Source organism: Martes martes (genome assembly GCF_963455335.1).
Source record: "Martes martes genome assembly, chromosome: 18".
Lineage (NCBI taxonomy): Eukaryota > Metazoa > Chordata > Mammalia > Carnivora > Mustelidae > Martes > Martes martes.
The window spans coordinates 28,950,948-28,972,620 of record NC_137906.1 but is presented as its reverse complement, the minus strand read 5'-3'; the positions used below and the strand labels follow the sequence as shown (position 1 = coordinate 28,972,620).

At 49.0% G+C, this 21,673-nt stretch overlaps 1 protein-coding gene across 1 annotated transcript in view; it reads left to right on the top strand.

The window, feature by feature from the left end:
• ABCC1 (ATP binding cassette subfamily C member 1 (ABCC1 blood group)) overlaps window positions 1-21,673 on the top strand; it is a 127,497-nt gene that overhangs the window by 21,292 nt on the left and 84,532 nt on the right. The window contains exons 2-3 of the mRNA XM_080830949.1: window positions 17,097-17,273; window positions 19,748-19,873. Coding sequence (XP_080687075.1) covers window positions 17,097-17,273; window positions 19,748-19,873 — 303 coding nt within the window. The remainder of the gene's footprint in view (window positions 1-17,096; window positions 17,274-19,747; window positions 19,874-21,673) is intronic.

Here is a 21,673-nt window from a genome sequence, read left to right as displayed (position 1 = left end):
ACTTTTTACTTTGATTATTTCATGAGACTAAAAGGACCCTGTGTTTATCAAAGAGATACCAGAGGCCATGGTGAGGTTCTCTTCAAGCAAATCCGTGTGCTGTCATTTCCCTGATGATTTCTCCACTGTCCACTGTTTGAACCAGTGCCATCTGAGAGAACTAGAATGTAGGCCATGCTGGGAGTTTTAATTGGTTGCCACATTGAAAAAAAGGCAGGTGAAATGATTTTAATGATCTGGTTTATTTATAAAGATCTATTATTAGAGTGTGCATGGGTGGGGGCAGAGGGGGAGAGAATCTCACGACCCGTGAGATCATGACCTGAGCTGAAACCTACAGCCAGACGTTCAACCTACTGAGCCCCCCTAGGGACCTGATATATCTTATTTAACTCTGTATAGGCAATATGTTAGCATTTCAACATGTAACTAATGAGATATTATGTGTTTTTTTTTTTCCCCAGGCTAAGTCTTTGGATCCAGCGCGTGCATGAGCGTGCACATGTTAGATCCTGTGTGTGTGTGTGTGTGTGCACGCTTTCCTGTCTCCGTTTAGCCGCGTTTCAACCACTCAGTAGCCCCCCCCCAGGTGGTCAGTATATTGGACTCTTAAGTTTAGATGGTTTCTGTTATTTTGTTAAAAATCAAACGTTATATAATAATATCTGTAGAGCCAGGGCATCTGAGTGGCTCAGTAGGTTAAGTGTCTGCCTTCAGCTCGAGTCATGGTCCAGGGGTCCTGGAATCGAGTCCTGCATCAGTCTCCCTGCTCCGCGGGGAGCCTGCTTCTCCCTCTCCCTCTGCCATTTCACCTGATTGTGCTCTCTCATGCGTGCTCTCTCTGTCAAATAAATAAAGTCTTAAAAAAAACAACAACAACAAAATTATCTGTAGAGCTGTAAGTTGCCGGAAATGCACGCTCCTGCATTTAGTGATTTTTTTCCCCCAGCTTTATTGAGATATTGACGTATCACATAGGTAATGTTCAGGTGTGTGATGTGATAAGATGGTCTGATGAGCATTTATATTGTAGAACGATTATACAGTAAGGTTAGTTAATACCTTCCTTCCCCACATTATTACCTACCCAACCCCCCCCCCCGCCAGTTTAGTGGTGATAATTTTTTAGATCTACTCTGTAACAGCTTTCAAGTATATAATACAGTGTTGTTAACTATCATCACCATGCTGTGCGTTAGATCCCTGGAGCGTCTTCATCTTATAACTGGAGGTTTATACCCTTTGATCAAGGTCTCCCCATTTCCCCTGCTCCCTAGCCCCTAGCAAGCACCGTTCTCTGTTTCCAGGAGTTCAGCTTTTTAATTTTTTGAATTTTTATTTATTTTTTATTTTTAAAGATTTTATTTATTTGGGAGAGAATGCGCATACGCGAGCACACATGGGGAAGGGGTATAGGGGGAGGAAGAAAGACAGAATGTCAAGCAGGCTTCCTGCTGAGCATGGAGCCCCACATGGGGCTCGATCTCATGAACCTGAGATCATGACCTGAGCCGAAATCAGGAAGTCAGTCACTCAACCCACTGACCCAACCAGGCACCCCTTCATTTTTATTTTATTTTTTTAAAAAGATTTCATTTATTTATTTGACAGAGAGAGACACAGCAAGGGAGGGAACACAAGCAGGGGGAGTAGGAGAGGGAGAAGCAGGCTTCTTGCTGAGCAGGGAGCCTGATGTGGGGCTCCATCCCAAGATCCTGGGATCATGACCCGAGCCAAAGGCAGATGCTTAATGACTGAGCCACCCAGGCGCCCTTCATTTTTATTTTTTAAAAGTGTATTTTTAAAAAAAGTAATCTCTACCCTCAGTGTGGGGCTTGAACTCAGGAGACCCGGAGATCAAGAGTTACATGCTTCCCCTACTGAGCCAGTTAGGTGCCCGAGTTCATCAGTTTCAGAAAGCACGTGGAAATGAGAATGCAGTATTTGCCTTTCTCTGTTTGGCTTATGTCCCTTCGCATCAAGACCTCACGGTCCCTTGGTGTGGTCACCCATGGCACGGTGCCTTTTCCGTTAACGTCAGCGTGATACCCTGTGTGTCCGTATACAGCCCATTTTCTTACCCTCTGTTGGCCAGTGGGCGCTGAAGTTGCGTCCAGGTCTTGGCTGCTGTGAGCGATGCGGCCGGGGACTGGAGGTGTCCATCGCTCTCCAGGACCGGGATCCCGTTTCCTTCCGATATATTTGGTGATGTTGTATGGACTGGATTCCCGATTTATCACCGCTTTTATGATTCTCATTGTGTGTCTCCTGGTTATCAAGCTCAACCCGCACCACCTTGTTTTCCGGCTCTGAGGCTTTGGTCGCGATATTAAGCGAAGCTGTTGACCTTTGGGTCAGGCTTTCTGTGTTTTCTTTAGCTCGAGGAATAATTCCTAAGGGGATTCCTCTCATCATTGTTTGGAATAGCGAATAAGCGGAAAGGTTGGCAGCAACCCAAGTGGTGGGCAGTAGGGGGTGGATAGATAGACCATGTCCTGCCCATTCCTTGGGGGAGTGGGGATGATTCCAGAAGAAGGTAAGAAATGAGGATAAGGCCTGCCTTCAAGATCCATTTTCTAAGGAAAAAAAAAAAAAAAGACCCATTTTCTTTCTTTCTTTTTTTTTTTTTTTTTAAGTGAAACCGTCAAGATGCAGTCAACATATTTGGTATAAAACCTCTTGGGTAAAGAAATGGAAAAATAAGACTATGTAGTTGTATCTGCCTGAAGAATTCCAGAAGGGTACTCAGGAAACTCAAATGTGGTTGGATTTGTAGACGGGGACGGGATGCACACGTCCCTGCAGAGGGGTGGGGAGAGGGAGGCAGGAGTAACTTTTTTACTATATGACATACATAGACACACACCAAAATATACCCAAATATCTGTACATATGTATTAAAATCAGAGTCCCATACTGCCTATTAAAATCAGTCTAAAAAGAAGTTATTTTCTGTTATTCCCAGCTCCTGCCATTTATAAAGTTTTTTTTTGTTGTTGTTGTTTTAAGATTTTCTTATTAGAGAGTGCAAGCAAAAGTAGAGGGAGTGACAGGCAGAGTGAAAGGGAGAAGCAGACTCCCTGCTGCGCAGGGAGCCCGCTGCGAGGTTGGATCCCAGGACCCTGAGCCGCCAAAGGCAGATGCTGGACTGACTGAGCCACCCAGGTGCCCCTGCTTCTGTGATTTTGTGGTCTTTCCGAAGCACCTTCTCTGGGGGGGAGGCAGGGATTGTCTTTCAGAAAGTGGCCTGGGCGGGCAGAACCCCTGGTTCTGGCTAAGCCAGTGCTTTGGGGCTTGTTCAGGGCTGGACGAGGGCAGGATGACCCGGGGTATGGAGGCGTAAAGGAGTGTCGGCCAGCTCTTGCCTCCTGCTCACTCCATCGTCACTGCCTGCTGTATGCAGTACCATGCACCCACTGCCTGTTGAAATGATAAGATTTTGCAGGCAACTCATGAAAATGTGGCCGGGACATCGGAGGAGGTGGATGTGGAACCAGTCCCAGTACTAGCAGTGACATTTATTGAGCGCCTACTATATGCTCTGGCCTGTACTTAATTGCACGCTTGTTTGCTTCATTCCGTTGGTATCCCCCGCTTTACAGCTGTGGAAACTGAGGCTTGGTTGCTTGCCCAGTGTTACGTAGTGAGAAGCTGACACTATGCCTATCTGATAAGGGGCGTGTTTGGGGAGTATGGATTCTAAACTTGATGAGGGGAGGGACTCTGGTTAATGGGGTTTCTCAGCCCCAGCACTGTTGCTCTTGAGGGCTGAGCACCTCCCTAGTGTGGGGCTGGCCTTGCATTATGGATCAGCATCCCTGGCTTCTGCCTGCAAAGTGCTCAGAGTGTAAGTTACACCCCAGTAGTGACACCAGAAGTGTCTCCAGACATTGTCACATGTGTGGCCTGCAAGAAAACTTGAGGCGAGTTTCCAGAGAACCACTCTCTGGAAGAAATGTCAGAAAAAGGCATGAAATCCATGGTCCCCACATCACTCAGAGTGAAAGTTACAAATGCCTGTAATGGCCTATGAGTCCTGCATGGTCTGTCCCTCCCTGCCCCTTGCCTTCCTCCCTGACTTCATTTCCTATTACTGTTGACTCGTATTGACCTCTCTGTTGTTGCTGCAAAGTACCAGATGTGTGCCTACCGCAGGACCTTGGCACTTGCTGTTTCCTGTGCCCACCCCCCCACCCCCCCGTAGCCTTTTGGTTTACTCCCTGGTTTCTTTAATGTGTTACTGAAATACACCTTCTCAGCAAGGTCTTCCCAGTTCTCTGAGTCCTTTTATCATAACACACTTGCACACATACACATATATGTGCGTGTATGTTTATACATATATTGTGTATTTTTTTTAATATGTGTATATTTTTATCTCATTTACTCTCTGTGTCCTTTTTTTTTTTTTTTTTAAAGATTTTATTTATTAGAGAGAGAGCGCACAAGTAAGCAGAGCAGCAGGCAGAGGGAGAGAGAAAAGCAGCCTCTCTGCTAAGCAGGGAGCCTGATGTGGGGCTCGATCCCAGGACCCTGGAATCATGACCTGAGCCGAAGGCAGCGGCTTAACCAACTGAGCCACCCACGAGCCCCACTCTTTGTCCTCCAGGAGCACAGGCCCTTTGCCCTGCTGTTTACAGCGGGGTCCTCAGCAGCTAGGAGCAGTGCTCAGTAAACGGATGAATGCTGTCGGGCCTGTTTACTGCTGTGTCCCCAGATCTATTCCTCTGGCTGGCACATGCCTGACGCCTCCCAGGTCCCTGGAATGGGACCAAATCGAGGATTTCTGAAGCTCCAGAGTGTGATCGGAGGAGAGGAAGCGGCTGGGGACAAAATCAGCAGAAACGGTCAGGGCCAGATGGAGACCATGAGGGCAGGTGCGTGCTTTGTAGGGAAGGGCCCGTCATGGGGACAGTCGGGGTCAAGGCAGGTCAGAGCAAGTTGCCTGCTGCTGTTGACATTTGGACACCTGTGACAGGCAGCCATGGCTCTGTTTTCTGCTTGGCTGTCAGTCCTTTCAAGACAGGAGTCCCCGCTTGGCAAGGAGCCCCTGTCCCTGTCTTTCTAAGATGCTCAGTTCTGCACCTTGGGGGTGGGGGGGTCACGGTTCAGTGAGGACTTGGGGCTCTTGCTTGCGCAGAGCCATGCCCTGCCTTCCTTGGGGGCTGGGGGTAAAGTCTGGATGTGGCCCTTCCACCCACCCCCCCCGCCTTTAATATTTCTGGGCTTTATTCTTAGCTCTGGTGAGTCAGAGGGCAAGGAAAGGCTACAGCTCAGCCTGCAGCAGGCAGGGCCCATGGCAGCCCGCGTGATGTTGGCACCTGCTGCTGTCTGCCCTTCCCCCCCCCCCCGCACCCGCACCCCCACAGGCTGCACCAGTCTCTCTTGATGCAGCCTTAGACCTCCCAGTCTCTCTCGGGCCCGTGCTGGGGAAGCAGAGGCCCCATGCCGTCCGTGTAAACAAGATTAATGTCCAGAAGCCCAGCGGGCCCTGACCCAAATGACCTGACTACCAGCTTCCTTGCTTTTTGCTTTAGAGTTGTCCCTTGGCCGGGTATCTCGCCCTTGAATCGGTTCTGAAGATGGCTCTGTAGGCAGTCATGACCTCACCTCTGCTCCTCAAAGAGGGGGGCTCATTGCTTGCTTATGTCCTGCTGATTTCCTTCTGTGCCTTTGCTGGGGCCCTGAAGCCAGCCTATCTGTGTTTGAATCCAGGTCCCACCCATGTGCCTTCTGGCAAGTCTTCTTACCTCTGTTTGCTTCTCTGTAACATGGGGATGATGCAGGACCTGCCTCATAGGGCATGGTTCCAATGATGGAACAGGGTGATGGACGGTAAAGCAGGAACACGGGCACCTGGGTGGCTCAGCTGGGTAAGCATCTGACTCTCTCTCAGCTCAGGTCTTGATCTCAGGGATGTGAGTTCAAGCCATCATTCTGGATGTGGAGCCTACTTAAAAAATAAAAATAAATAAATAAAACCGTCTGTGCTTTGTATGGGCTTCTGTCCTATTAGTGCTCTGATCAGCCCGAGCTGTGGCCCTATGGCTTCGCCCTGGCTTCGTGGCCGGCCTGCTCTGCACCCCCGTGGACCCCAGCCCATGCTGCCCAGAGCTGATGAGGCATCTCCGTGCAAGCTAAGCCCTTGACCTTGTGGTCTGTGCTGCAGATTCCTTTATTAGATCTATTTGCAGGTGAAGGAGACCAGGGCTGGAGAAGTTAGCTAATTTTCTGAAGGGCAAGGGGCAGAAGTAAGTGTTGGTGTCTGGATCCAAACTCAGCCCCTCCGATTCCAGGGTCCCTAGTCTTTGTTACTCTTGCTTGTCGTCATCTTACTTATTCTGCATTTTTGGACAGGTGGATACCCACATGGCGTCTTCTCCCCATGCCTTTGCCCCTGCCGCCCCTCTGCCTTGGACATGCTCTGCTCCCTGCCCTTCGCCCCGATCTTTGCTCACCTGGCTGTTTCTGATGCTTGCACTCTTCCCTGCTGAAATGTCACCTCCCTGGACCCTCGCCTTGCCACTTGCTGTCCCAACACCCTTCCCTTTCCTGCATAGGGAACATTGCTCTTTGCGGTTACGTGTTGTGACCTTCTGTCTTTAGTGTGAGTCTCAAGGGGGCACGGACTGTGTCTGATTTATCCCCATATCCCCTTGATTAGTACAGAGCTTGGCACAGAGTAGGTACTCAGTAAATACTCTGTTATGTGATGGAGAGAAGGAAGGAATGAATGAATGAAACTAATCAACCAACCGACCAACCCTGTGTTTTAGTGATTGGTTTCTTGGCCGGGAACTAAACCGGGAACCCTCTGGGTCATATCGTTTAACCCTGCTGATTATTCTGTAACAGCTGGGTTCTAGAACTAGTCTCATTTTGCAGATCAAGAAACCGAGGCCTGGTGAGGCCATTGCTTTAGGGTGGTAGGGGCAATTTTGGCCTCCCCAGGGGATATTTGGCAATGCCTAGCAACGTTTTCGGTTGTCACAGCTGGCTGTGCTTGCTGCTTGCAAGTGATGGGACCTAAGTTGCTGTGAAACGGGTTTATACCACCTGCCTCCTTGTTTGTGAGGATTAAATGGGACGTGTGCTTACTGGTATCTGTTGGAGACAGGTTAGGGACGCTATTGAACATCCCTTGATGCACAGGATAGCCCCCCGAATCAAAGAATTTTCTGGTCCCAAATACCAGTAGTGCTGAGGGCAAGAAACCCTGCTTTCAGGTGAAAGGTCGAAACCAGAACCCAGACCCTCCATCCTTGTGTTCTTAACCCTCCCCTTGCACTGTGCACGTTGGGAAGGCGGGTGGGGGGCAGCTATATCATATTTCCACATCTGGGTCAGAACGTTGCTTCTCTCTTCTGTTCAGATGAGCTTGGCCTCCCTAAGGCCTGAGGACATTTAGTGGATGCCCTGCCTCAAAGAATGTCGCCTTGCCAGTTGCCCCAGGGTGGGCGGTGAGGCTGTGGACCTTGCCAGTCCCATAGAGTTCCAAGCACCTGGCCAAGAGGTGGTACAGCCTGGGAGGTTAGGGCTCACTGTCAGACTCTGTGGGTTCAAGGCCTGGCTCTGCCTCCTTCCAGCTCTGTGGCCTTCAGCAGGATCCATAATCTCTCTGGGCCTCAGAGACCCCCGGTCCAAAAAGGGAGAGTTCGAATAGTCCTGATCTTGTAGGGGTTTGGATGGACTTATGCTTGGCAAACACTTAGCACTGTGCCGGACATTTCAGCTCTTGGTCGCCCAGTAAATATGTGCTTTCTTTTTGTTCCCGGCTTACCATTTTAGAAATATCTACCCTTAAATCCCTGCTGTTGCTGTTTATTTATTCAAAGCGCGAATTCCTTTTGTTATTATTAGTTTAGAGGTAATACATGCAGCGTGAAAAATCCAAACAGTGCTAAAGATAATAGAACAAAATGAGTGGTGTCTTCTCAGCAGCTCCAGCTCTGCCCCCCTGGAGATAGTCCCTGTTAGCTTTTTTTTTTTTTTTTTTAATCCTTCTAAGAAAATTTCCCTGCCTGCAGAAGCATCTCTATACCCTTTTACGCTTATTTTAAATGGGACCAGTAGTACATGCGTGTGATTTAAAAACAAGCAAACAGAACATTCTCTAGGTATACAGAGGCATCTACACTTGGGTTCAAATTCCTGGCTACCCATGCAGCTTGCCGGTTATGTGACTTGGCCTCCGTTTCTGTTATCTGTAAAATGGGTTGCATTCTAGGGCCTGCCTCCCGGAGTTGTTAGTGGGGATTAAGTGTGATCTAAAGCACTTAGCTCAGTCCTGGCACAGGCCACTAAGAACCTCCATAAACCCTTGGTCTTTTTGTTTCTGTTGGTGGAGGACAGTGCCGCGTAATTTCTTACGTGCATGTGTTTGCTCAGCTATCATCCTGGCCCGGAGCTCTTTTCTGTAATAGCACCCAGCCCCCACCATTATTCTCTGCCCCCGTGTGCTATTCTTTAGGGCATGTGCTGCCACTGGACATGCATATAGCTGTTCATTTATCTATTTATTATTTGCACATTTTAATAGAACGAACTTCTGAGACTAGAAACTTGACCTCCGGACATTATTGGAACACAGTAGTCTCCTGATACATAATCGTCCACTCAGTGGTAGAAAGCCACCTGTTATGAGTTCCTGAGGTGATCAAATCGGGGAGAGGACCTTCACGCCCCATTGGAATGCCAAGTTCAAAGTAGGTCCTTGTAACTAAATAGGTCAGAGCAACCCTTACTCCCAGATGCAAGTGACCCAGATTCGTCATCGCCTACCCTGGCTGTTGTTGGCCGTTTGCTTGCCGTCCTCTCTGGAGCCACCTGTCCTGTCCTGAGGTCAGCCCGTGGGGCCCTGGGTAGGGCTGTTTCCCTCAGCCCTGCAGCCCCTGGCCTGGTGTCCCTCTAGAAGTTGTGTGGACCAGGCTGGAGTGGCAGGCTGTGGGGGGAAGCCCCACGGGGCCCCTGCCGAGGAGATACCCCAGTATATGGTTCTTCAGCGACCAGCTCGATGGTGCTGGGAGGGCTGGTCAGATCAGGACCACTCCTTGTGGGGCTTGGCGGCCCTGGGGTGGTTTCTGGACCTGACCGGTGGTTCCTGTGGGAGAGCCGTTGAATGGAGCTGAGGAGGGACCCAAGTAAATGTGAGGGCATGTGTGGGCAGAATAATGGCCCCTCCATGGGTGCCCCTGGCCTGGTCCCCAGAACCCACGAATATGGGATGCTGCACAGCAGAGGGGAATGAAGATGGTAGATGGAAATAAGGCTGCTCGTCACAGTCGACCTTGAGATGGGAGGTGTCCTGGGTTATCTAGGTGGGCCCAGGAGTCACGGGGTCTTTGTCAGCAGAAGAGGGAGACAACAGGAGTGCAAATGAGAAGTGGCAGCCTGAGTGGCACTTGGTCTGATGCTCTCGGCTCTGAAGATGGCAGAAGGGGCCATGATCCGAGGAACGTGGACTGCTTCTAGAAGCTGAAAGAGGCAAGGAAATGGGTCCTGCCTTAGAGACTCCCAACAGAATGCAGCCCGGCCCACACCTCACCTCGATTGTAACCCACCGAGACCCCTTTCGGATTCGTGACCTCTACAACTGTGGGATTCAACAAGTATGTTACTATAAGCCACCAAGATGGTGTTCTGTAACAGCAGCCATAGGCAGTGGGTACAGGGAATGGGTTCTGAGCTCGGTGATGACTGGGAGACTCACCTTTTCCTCTTGACCCAGATTTTTCATGGGCACAGGCACAGCTCCAGAAGGCCCTGCTAAAATTCCCATGTTTCCCATGATGAGGAGCCAGCACGGTGGTGGGGGGAGGGTGGTGGGGGCCACTCAGGAGTCAGGCTTCCTAAGTTAGAGTCTCAGCCTCGTCACATACAAGCTGGGTGACCTGTGACACCTTGTTTGTCTTCCCTGTCTCCCATTTCTTCAAATAACAAAGCACCATCAAAATAAAACCTCCCTTTTAGGTGCTCATGGAGGTTAAATGAATTAATTCACTTTGAATGCATAGAAATAGTGCCTGGCACATAGTTAACTCACTTAATGCTAAGTGGTATCACTATTAACAGTATCAATGTAAGATCATCTTTTTTTTTTTTTTAAGATTTTATTTATTTATTTGAGAGAGAGAGAGAATGAGAGAGTGAGCGAGCATGAGAGGAGAGAGGTCAGCAGGAGAAGCAGACTCCCTGCTGAGCAGGGAGCCTGATGTGGGGCTTGATCCTGGGACTCCAGGATCATGACCTGAGCCGAAGGCAGTCACTTAACCAGCTGAGCCACCCAGGAGCCCAATGTAAGATCATCATCTTAAGAAGTACAATGGTATAGATATCCTTTATTTTTATTACTGACAAAAGAATTAAGATTACTGACAATACTCCTTTATTGAGTGTGCGGGACCCTGTGTACATGTAATTTTATTTAATCTTTGGAATAGCTGTGGGAGATATGTATTCTCAGCCTTAGAGATGAGGCTCAGAGAGATTAAGTAACTCGTCTAAGGTCACAGAGCAAATAGAGAAGAAAACTGGGTCTAGAAGACAAGGGGATAGATAGTCTTTTTGGGAGATGGGGTAGGGTGGTGGGGAAGGAGAATAGGAAAAGGGGAGAACATAAAAAAAAAGTAGGCCCTAAAAAAGTCAGCTGAAGAGGTTGTATATAATATTTATATGGGTTTTTGGGTCGTCTGGGGGAGGAGATGGTAGTAGCCCCGTTTTGCTGGTAGGCTATTTGAGCCCCAGAGAAGATCAGAGATTTACCCAGAAGTATGCTCCTGGTAATGGTACAAACCCTTAATTCATGCATGTCAAATTTGGAATCATATTATGTAAAAGTTCACTCAGTAGATCAGAATTTGTATTATTAGAATACTTTATATTGTGAGGCACAACTTTATATTGTGAGAGCAAATGCATTTTAAACTTGTGTAAACAATTAAGTGAATTTATTGGAAAGGGCCAGTGGGAAGGAGGACTGCAGGTTAAGTTTGGTCCAGCAGCACCCCCCCGCTCCCCGGCCCCACATGGCACCAAGTACAAGTTTCTTTCATCTCCACCTTTTACAATGTTCATTTCGTTCTCAGCTCTCCACAGAAGTGACACTTCTTCCTCCCTCCACCCCCTGCCAACTTTGGTGCTTCCCTTGTAAACAGCAGAGACACATATAAAATCCCACATCCTCACCCTGCATCACTGGGGACAAGAGAGTAGTCTCCTTGATGTGAGGGTTGATGTGGATCAAGATGTTTTAGTTCCTGGTGCCTTGCTTTCATCATCTGTGAAGTGGGCGTAGCAGCAGTGCCTCTCCTTGTGAGGATTTAGGGACATGCCTGGTTCATCGGTGCTAAGACTATGCTAGTTGTCATTTCTCTGCCCTGAGAGAGAGGGATGTGAGATGACAGTGCTCTGTAGAAATGTTGTTGTGAACTCCCAGAGCTCATGGGTCAAGCAGCCTTGAACTTGTGCCCCCCACTGCCATCCTCAAGCGTCAGGGCTGAGGGAGGACGATCACCTAAAAGGGTGATGAAGCTGTCGAGATGTCCTGTCCAGAGAAGCCTGGGTTGGGGGAGCCAGCGATGCACTTTCTGTATTGAGATTTTCTCGGGCTGGGTTCCCCACGGTGCACTGGCTGGGTTAGCACTGTTTTCTGGACTCGCTTCTCCCGGGGTTGAATTTTGTCACTGGTATTGGGTTAATGGCCGCTCTGTTAGCAGAGTCCAAGAGCTTGATTTCTGGAGCTGCCCAGATCGGAGGGAGAGCTGCAAGAGCAGGGTAGCTGTCTGCCCCGGGGTCATGAGCAGTGAGTGGCCCTCAGACTCTCTGTGAATCGTCGCCCTTCCTTAAGCCTTCCCCTGGCCTTCCGCATTTGCTGTTTCCTGCCAAAACCCCAAACAGTGGGGTCACACTGCTGCTCTCCAGGGGTGGCCAAGGGGATCTCCCTGCACAGAAGGTTCCTTACAGTCCCAGCCTGTGAGGGACACACTGGAGGCCCTGAGGCTGCTGTCTTCACTCCGGTGACAGTTGTCGGGGGCCCTCTTTGGCAGGGTGGGGGCAGGGGGCATACCAGCTGCGGCTCCCTCCTGCAGCCGTGAAGTTTCACATTCACATTCACAAGCGGATTTCCCTTTCTCACGTGCCCCCCCCCCCATCCTCCCCGGGCTCCTCCCTCCCACCTCTCCCTGCGGGTCAGGGCTGGTGTGTGGCTTGGAGCAGGAAGCTGCCTTCTGAAGGGCTGGCGCCTGCCTTCGCTGAGCTGAGCATTTCTCCGTGCCAGGAGTTCCGTGTCCTTAGGTGCTCCCCGGTTTCCTCTTGCCTCCTTCCTAACTCGAGCATCTCCCTGTCCTCTGAGCCTCCCGCGTCTGGGCTGCGCTGGTGGCAGTGGCAGGGATTTTGGCGAAATCTTGGCATCTGCTGCTCACAGTCACCCCTTGTCTCTAGAGCGTGCCAGTCCTGGGCGATGCCCCGTCACACAGTGTGCCCTTTGCTACTGGCTGAAACCACTCCAGGGTTTTCCTGACCACTTTCCTGGGGAGGAGACTGAGCTTGGAGAAGGGAAGTGACCCACACAGGTTCGCCTGAGGACAGGGCCCACTTTCAGTCCGTGTCCACTTGACCAGGATGTCCGAGGTCCTAGCCAGGCTCTACCTGGATGGACTGTTTTGTTTTGTTTTTTTTAGATTTTATTTAATTATTTGGTAGAAAGAGAGAGAGCGAGCGAGCAAGCACGAGCAGGGGTAGGAGCAGAGGGAGAAGCAAACTCCCTGCTGAGCAGGGAGCCTGATGTGGGGCTCGATCCCAGGACCCCGGGATTGTGACCTGAGCTGAAGGCAGATGCCTAATGGCTGACCCACTCAGGGGCCCTGGATTGTTATTTTTTTCAAAGCAAAGTAGGAAACAATGTGGGGGAGGGGAGAAGAGGGGAGGGGAGGCATGGCCAGAACCATTTACTCAGTAACTTCTGGGTACCTGCCAGGTGAGGAGGATAGGCGTCAAGAGTAAAATACACATGGCCCTGGCACTGAGTTCCTTGCATGGTCCTTGTAGGACAGAGGTAGTGGCAAGGAAGAAAAGCATTGCAAAGACTGGGGGGTGGACCTGATGATTTGGGGAGTGGGGAGGAAAGCTTCCTAAAGGAGATACCCAAGTTGGGTTTTGAAGGATGTGTAGGAGTTTGTTATAGTGGAAAGAAACACTGCAGGGAGAGCATCTAGCAGGAGGTATCCCAAAGAGGCATTCATTTGACCAGCAGCTAGGGAGTGCCTTGAAAGCAGGAACCGCTTGCCCTCCCCAATCTCCAGTGCCTTGAACAATGCCTGACCCATGTGTGGTAAATGCTGCTTTGAGTGAATGCCTGAGTTGGCCCACTGGGGAACAGGGTGGGAGAAGTTGTAGCAGAAGCAGACAGGGCTCAGATGTGGAAGACCTCAGGAGACACAGCAAGGATCAGCTTTTGAAGGTGATAGGGAACCATCCGAGGTTGTGTTACCCAAAGGAGAGGGGACAATCTGATGTCCCATCTCTTAACACAGATACTTATATTTGTGACTTTTCCTCTGAGCAGGAAAAAAATCTTACTGCTTTTAAAAATTTTTTTTAAAGATTTTATTTATTTCACAAACAGAGATCACAAGTAGGCAGAGAGGCAGGCAGAGAGAGAGGAGGAAGCAGTCTCCCTGCCGAGCAGAGAGCCTGATGCGGGACTTGATCCCAGGACCCTGGGATCATGACCTGAGCCGAAAGCAGAGGCTTTAACCCACTGAGCCACCCAGGTTCCCAATCTTACTGCTTTTAAACACATACGGAAAGCTCTCCCCATTTCCTTCATGATAAAGGGAAAAGGAATTTAAGCTACGGTGAGCTGTTTTCTTTCCACGTCTGCAGAGATCAAAAAGCTTGTAAAACATGGTGTTCTGGAAGGAGTCATCCTTGTACCTTGTTAGGTGGAGTATGAACTGATACCCCCATGGAGGGCAGTGTTGGTCTCAGTTTTAGATGCATGCACCTTTTGTACCGGCCCGTTCACTTCTAGAAAGTCATCTTTTAACTAGGTTTGCCTGTGTGTGAAATGAGGCATTTCCCGGGTTATCCGTTCATTGCTGCGTGGTTCCTCTGTTAGAACAATCCGGTGCCCTTGTCAGCAGGAGCCTGGTCAAATAAAGTCAGGTCCATCATACAGTGAATAATACCAAGTACTTGAAATAAAGAATGAGGAAACCCTTCCTTTGTGGTGTGGGATGACCTTTAAGACCTGTTATTAAGAGAAAAGAGCTGGGCGCCTGGCTGGCTCAGTCAATAGAGCATGTGACTCTTGATCTTAGGGTTGTGAGTTCAGGTCCCCCCCCCCCCATTTGGTGTAGAGATTATGTAAATAAACGAAAAAAAAAAAACAAGAAAAAGCAAGGTGTAGAACAGTGTGAGGAGTATGCTTCCTTCCATTTGAGAACAGAAAATAGGTATTTTTGTTAAAATATATACACATAAATTATTTTCTAGAAGGACACATGAGAAACTAGTAATGGGTGCTGCTAGAGACAGGGCCCTGGGGGGTTAGGGCCTGGGATAGAAAGATGGCTTGTCCCTTTTACATTTGTTTGAAAGAAAATACCATTAAGGTCTCAAGAATAAAACAGCTCTCTTACTGAAAAAATCGGTTTCTAATACTATGTTAAAAAAAAAAAGCAAGGTACAACACAGACTACATATTATACTTTTTGGGAAGACAAAATTGATACACTTTATCTGGACGATATTTGGAAGAGTGCACAAGATGTTAACTAGTTTTGCCTGTGGGGATGGGATGCGGGGCTGAAAATTCAGAGGGAGACTTATTTTTTACCGTATGTATGCCATTTTGTGTAGTTTGAAAAAATTTTAACACATAAAATGTGTGACCTGTTAAAAGTAAATTAAGAGAAACATGGATGTATGAATGCCTGGGGGGTCGGGTACATGGGTGGGTAGATGGATGGATTATTTGGTGCATAGGTGGGTAGATGGATGGGTGAGTTGGTGCATGGGTAGGTAGATGGATGGGTGAATGGGTTCATAGATGGGTAGATATTGGGTGGGTAGATGCATGCGTGGGAAGAGGTGGGTGGATAGATAGATGGGTGGATAGATAGATGGGTAGATGGATGGATGAGTTTGTGTGTAGGTCGGTGGATGGATGGGTTGGTGCGTGGATGGGTAGATGGATGGGTTGGTGCGTGGATGGGTAGATGGATGGGTTGGTGCGTGGATGGGTAGATGGATGGGTTGGTGAGTGGGTGGGTAGATGGATGGATGGGTTTTTGCGTAGATGGGTAGATGGATGGGTTGGTGCGTAGGTGGGTAGGTGGATGGATGAGTTGGTGCGTGGGTGGGAACGTTAGGTGGATGAGTTGATGCACGGATGGGTAGATACATGAGTGGTGCATGGGTGGGTAGATACACAGATGCATGGATGCGTGGGAAGAGAGTGGGTGGTAGATAGATGTGTAGGTGGATGGATGGGTAGGTGGGTAGATACATTTCTATGGATGCATGTATGGATGTCCAGATAAGTAAGATAACTTTGGCTGTAGTCGGGGAGAACTGAATGGGGCCAGGAGGGCTGGAAACAGGGAATGGTTAGGAAATTATTGTCATAGTCCAGGCAAGGAATGATTGGGGCAAGCATCAGGTTATAGAAATGTGTCACGCACGAACCAAGCTTCTGGTATACATAACTGCGTGTATTAAGGCCCAGCATTGTTTTTACTAGAAGGGCAAATTCCTTTGGAATGAGATTTTCTGGCAACTGCTCAGAAACGGTTCTGTATATAATAATCACCAACAGTTTAATCCCCTTTTCCACCATCACCTTAAGAATTACAGGCGATGCGAAATCAGTTAAAATAATCACTCTTTGATATAAATCACACTTAAACTCTTATTCACAAGACTGTCTTCCAAATGCCCAAATCCACAGAGGCATGACCTTTGTCCTTTTTTAGGGTTTCTATGTGTCTAGAAGTTTCCTAGCTAATCCCTCTGTGTGCGTTGACCTTTTAAAGTTTATTTTTCAATGATTTCTTGTTCTTGGTTCTGGAGAAATAACTGTTTATATCACAGAATAATTACACCTCTGAAGAACCAGTTTAGGTACCCAGTTAAGACCCAGAGCTCGCTCAGTCGCTCTTTTTTAAAGTCAGATCCTTTCTTTTCTAACCATCTTAATAACCGTTTTGAAGTGTACCCTCCAGGAGTGTTAAGTATATTCACATGGTTGTACATAACTAGGTCAGTCTCTTTTCTGAGAAGCTCAGAGCTTGTATCTTGATCAGATTATCAGATGGGTTTTTTAAGTGAAATGATCTTTTTGTTCCATTACCTTTTCTCCAACAGTCTTGAATGTGGCTTGAACGCTTAATACAAAACCGTAAGGTTCCGAGTTCCTTGGTGGTCTCACTTACTGATCGTGTGGAGGCTGCAGGGACCAGACATAGCTGGAGTTTTCTGGAGGACGCACTGTCCCTTGGTGGGGAGAAAATGCTAGGAGGGAGGTAGGCGGCCTGGGGCCTGGGGCCAGCTGGAGCATGCGGGCCCTGTCCTGAGATGGGCTGTTCCCCAGCTCCTGCTGATGGTTGTGAGTCGGGAACTTGGGCCTGGCGCTGTCAGATTTTTCTGATTTTCCTTTAAAGATTTTATTTATTTATTTGTCAGAGAGAGAGAGCACAAGCAGGGGGAGGGGCAGGCAGAGGGAGAAGCAGGCTTCCCACGGAGCAGGGAGCCCCATGTGGGACTCGATCCCAGGATTCTGGGATCGTGACCTGAGCCAAAGGCAGATGCATAACTGACTGAGCCACGCAGGCCCCCAGGCTCCCTTTTTGTATGATGCTGGAACTTGCCCCAGTTCCCCGGACCTGTGTATCCTCTGAGACATTACCTCCCTTAATGCCTTGTTTTTGTTTCACAGTCTTTCTGGCTGCTGGTCTCTCCAGTCTTCCTAAGAGGCCATCGGGTGTAGGGTCTTGTCTATTTTCTTAAACCCCATCGTATCGTGGTTTTGATGTCCACATGGACGCCTGTCCCTCCTCGGTGCCTCCTGTTGACCCTGAACCTGTTTCTGTCCTCAGGCGTGGGATGTCACGTGGAACACCAGCAACCCCGACTTCACCAAGTGCTTTCAGAACACGCTCCTCGTGTGGGTGCCTTGCTTCTACCTCTGGGTCTGCTTCCCCTTCTACTACTTCTATCTCTCACGCCATGACCGGGGCTACATTCAGATGACCTATCTCAACAAAACCAAAACTGTAAGTCACTTGGGATTTCATTGCGGTTGGGGAGGCGGGGTGTGCTTGAGTTGGGGACTGGTGGTTGGTGAAGACTGACGTAGTTCTTCTACTTAACCAAGTTCCTTTTTCTAGAAGGCAGACTTTTGATGGGGTGGGTGAAGGCCGAGGCTCTGGGTTCAGACATGGGTGCGGACGCGGGCTCTGCCTCTTGCTAGCTCTACGACCTTGAGCACGTGTTCTGACTTCCGTGAGCCCCTCTTTCCCCATCATTACAGTGAGCATGAGAGGCTCCACCTCGAGATGATCAGGAAATAATCAGGAGGTCTTCCTATCTGAGCCGAGTATATCTTTTTTATTTCCCAAAAAAAAAGGTTTACCTTGAAACGATTTCAAACTTCTGGAAAGAATGGCAAGGAAGAGCCCAGGAACTCCCCCCGCCAGCCCTGAATACCCATTATTCACAGTCACCAAATTCTAACATTTTGCCACACTTTTTTGTGATCGGCTCTTCCTCTCTCCGTACACGTGTATGATTTATGTTTTCTGAGTCATTTGAGAACCGGTAGCGTCTGTGCTGTCTTTACTCGGTTTTTCCAGCATGTCTTTTCTCAAAACAGGGACATTCTCTTACATCATGATGGTACAGTTACTAAATTCAGGCAATTTAACATGGACACAATGCTTTTAAAAAAATCTGTCCGTATTCTGCAGTTTTGTCCCTTGTTCCAGTCCTGTCCTTTCTTAGCATGGCTCCCCCAAGCCCATTCAAGACCCAGTCTAGATTCATGCAGTGTTTTTATTTGTTATTTTTTTTTTAAAGATTTTATTTATTTATTAGAGAGCAAGAGGGAGAGAGAATCTGAAGCAGACTTCACGCTGAGCGTAGAGCCCAGCATGGGGCTTGATCTCTCCACCCTGAGATCATGACCTGAGCCGAAACCAAGAGTCGGACGCTTAACAGATGGAGCCACACAGGCGCCCCTCGTGTGGCGCTTTTAGTCATGGCGTCTCTTGGGTTTTTCTTTAATCTGGAAGAACACCTCACCTTCCTTGGACACTGACGTATTGAAAGAGCCTGGGCCAGTTCTAGACTGAGTTCCTCAGCTCGAGTCTGCGTGATGTGTCCTCAGGACGTGGGTCACGCCATGTCCAGCTGGAAAACCACGGAAGCGGGGTTGTGTCCCTTGGGGGGGGTTACAGCTGGGGGGTGTGGTGTTCATCAACTCCGGATTGAGGGGGTTCATTTTGATCGCTGGTCAGAGCGTTGCCTGGTTTCTCCAGTTGTGCAGGGACCGTGTCTCCCCTTCGAGAATAAGCGTTCTCCGGGAAGACATGTGGAGAGCAGTCCCATGTCACGTTCCTCGTTCTGCTTTCTCTCCTCCACTTAGGATGTATCTCATTTCATTTGTAAAGCCACGTTTCCCAAGACTTAGTTCCCCCAAAACAGGAAAACTTGAATGTGTTTTTACTGAAGCTGCGCCTTTGCCTATAGTACCCCCATCCAAACGTGTCTCATTCATACCACACAAAATGCTAATGATTTCTCTATGGTGTCTAGATCTAATATCTTCCTCTCAGACCTTTGGGAGCACTTTGTACTTTTTTGGCAGAGCAACATCTCCCTTTGAAACGTAGAACAGATTCTACAAAGAAAGCAACAAAAAGCTTTGCTCAAAAAGCCTCCAGTAGCTTCTCACCATGGGGAATAAAATCCTTACCGTGGCCCAGCCTGATCTGGCCCCAGGCTCCCCCCAGCCATCTCCCACACTCAATGCTCATTCCACAGCAACCATAAACCTGTCACACATGTTCTCTACCTCAGGGCCTTTGCACTTGCTGATCCTCAGAACTGATTTGTTCTTGCCCTCAAATATCCACATTTGGCTCCTTAGCTGTATGTCACCTGATTGCATAGGGCCCTCCTTGACCACCCCGTGTTACCTGTTGTCTTTTTTCTCCTGTTACTTATCACTCTCTGGCATCTTACTAAATATTTTTCAGTTTGTTTCTTGCCCATTTCTCCCCATTAGAATCTCTGCTCCACGAAGGCAGGGACTTTTACCAGTTTTGTTCACTGTTGTATCCTTGGCACTTTGGAAACAAGGTGGCCCACAGTAGGTCCCCAGTGACTGTTGTGGAATGAGTGCTTGTAGTGTGAGGTGCCTTAGGCAAGTGTGTGGGGTGGCCAATGAAGGTAAGCTGTAGACTGGGTTCTTGAATTTTCTGGGGATGGGAAGAACAGCCACCAAATAGTCACACCCTAGGTGCGAGAGGGCATCATACACTGGTTATAGACTTGGCGTGTGTTGACCTAGAGGGTGGCTCCCCCTGCCTAGGACTTGTCCGTGCTCCAGAGGCTGTGTGCTGTATCTAAGGACCGCACTGATAGTTTAGGGGTTGGCTGGTCCCTCCAAGGCTGAGCTTTGTGCAGGGGGTGCTGGGGAAAGTTCCAGTATCTTCTGTTGTAAGACATATATATCCTTCTCTTCCAGGCCTTGGGATTTTTGCTGTGGATCGTCTGCTGGGCAGACCTCTTCTACTCTTTCTGGGAAAGAAGTTGGGGCAAATTCCTGGCCCCAGTGTTTCTGGTCAGCCCAACCCTCTTGGGCATCACTATGGTAAGTCGGAGCTAGCTATCTGCCAGGCACTGTGGAGGCCAAAACTAGCAGCCAGAGTGTAGAAATTAGAAGATCTCACAATAAAAATCCAAAAATCTGATTTCTCTTGAAAAAGTCAAAGGTGGCAACACCAGCCTCATAGTTTTCTGGGGCAACAATTAGCTGGAGCTGAGAGATGACTGTAGCCTTGAAGGGGGCCATGTGCTGTGCACTTGGCCCCAATCCTCACCATGCCCTATTGCCTTCCTTGCCACTGGGGCTAAAAGGTGGCTACCATCTTTGGTTGTGCCTGCTGTGTTCTGTTCTTGTACTGGCTAGCTTGGCTATTTATGTTAATTGTCTGGGACCTAATGGCCTCTTGAATTTTCAGCTTCTGACTTATGGGGTGGGATGCCAAACCGAATAGGAAACTACCCTGCCCCACGGGGGGTCCATTATTTCATGGGAAACACAGCCAGAGTAACTGCTTTCTTACAGGCTGACATGTTTTAAGTCCTTAATATGTGCCTGGCACCATTTTTGGTGGTTTACATTTCCTGAAATTAGAAATTAGAATTCATCTGTTCTTAGAACAATCTTGTCCCCCTTTGGCAGGGGAGAAGACGAAGGCACAGAGACGTAAATGTCCCCAGAGTCACACAGCTGAGCAGGGGGCGGTCCCTGTAGAGGCCCTGTTTTAGTGCCCTCGTGCCACAGTGATGTGCTCTGAATTCACGGCCCTTCCTGCTTATGGACCCCATACCTGGGTCCTTGGAGGTGCCAGGTTCTTAGCTAGCCCAGCCCTTGTGTGTTTGAAAATGAGGAGGGAAGCGGGTTCAGGGCAGGCTGTTTTGAGCTGGGAGAGAGCAGTGCATCCAAGGAAGGGCTAGAAGCTGGGGTTGAAGCATCTGTGAAGCAGGAATGTGGAGTGGGGCTTCAGGGGTTGGACAGCAGAGGTGACAGAAGATGGGAAAGGAGAAACAAGTTGGAGCCAGATTGTGGAGGGCTGTGCATCTTTTCATTTGTATTTATTTTGAAGATTTTATTTGAGAGAGAGGAGAACATAAGCAGGGGGAGTGGCAGGCAGGGGGAGAAGCAGGCTCTCCGCTGAGCAGGGAGCCCAATGCAGAGGACTCGATCCCAGGACCCCGGGATCATGACCTGAGCTGAAGGCAGATGCTTAACCTACTGAACCACCCAGGCACCCTGTGGATGGTGAATCTTTATTGCACTCGTTGATAGTCCTGATCCCTTTACATAATAACTCACTTGGGGATTTTTGCTCATCATTCCTGTGTTCATAGATAAGCAAGTTGAGGCACCCAGACGTGGAAGAACTGACCCAAGGTCACACAGCCGGTTTGTGGTAGAACCGGGTTCACACCCCAGTGCCTACTCCACTGTTGGTGGGGTTCTTTGCCAATACCTGGCTCTCCCCGTGGGCTTTGTTCACCTCTGTGCCCCCGTAGCTGGGCACCATGCCTAGCGTGCCATAAGCACTCCATAAATATGTCAAGGGTGTTAGGAAATGGAGAGCTTGACTTTCCTGGCCTGAACGTTTGGGCAAGAAGGTGTAAAGGTAGACTAGTTTTGGCTGGAGTGGCTCCTACTCCCCCAATTTTTCCTGTTCCTGGTCTTCCGATTCTTTGTTGACAAGTATGTCTATGATGCTGGGTTCACACGTGTGATGGGCTGAGGGTCACCGGACTTTATGCTGTTTGAGGCTCTGAGCTGGCTAAGAGGTGACCTGGCCTGTGAGATCCTCAGAGTCTCCCCTGTGGGCTCCATGACAGAGTAAAGGAACAGCCCTGCTGTTCATGC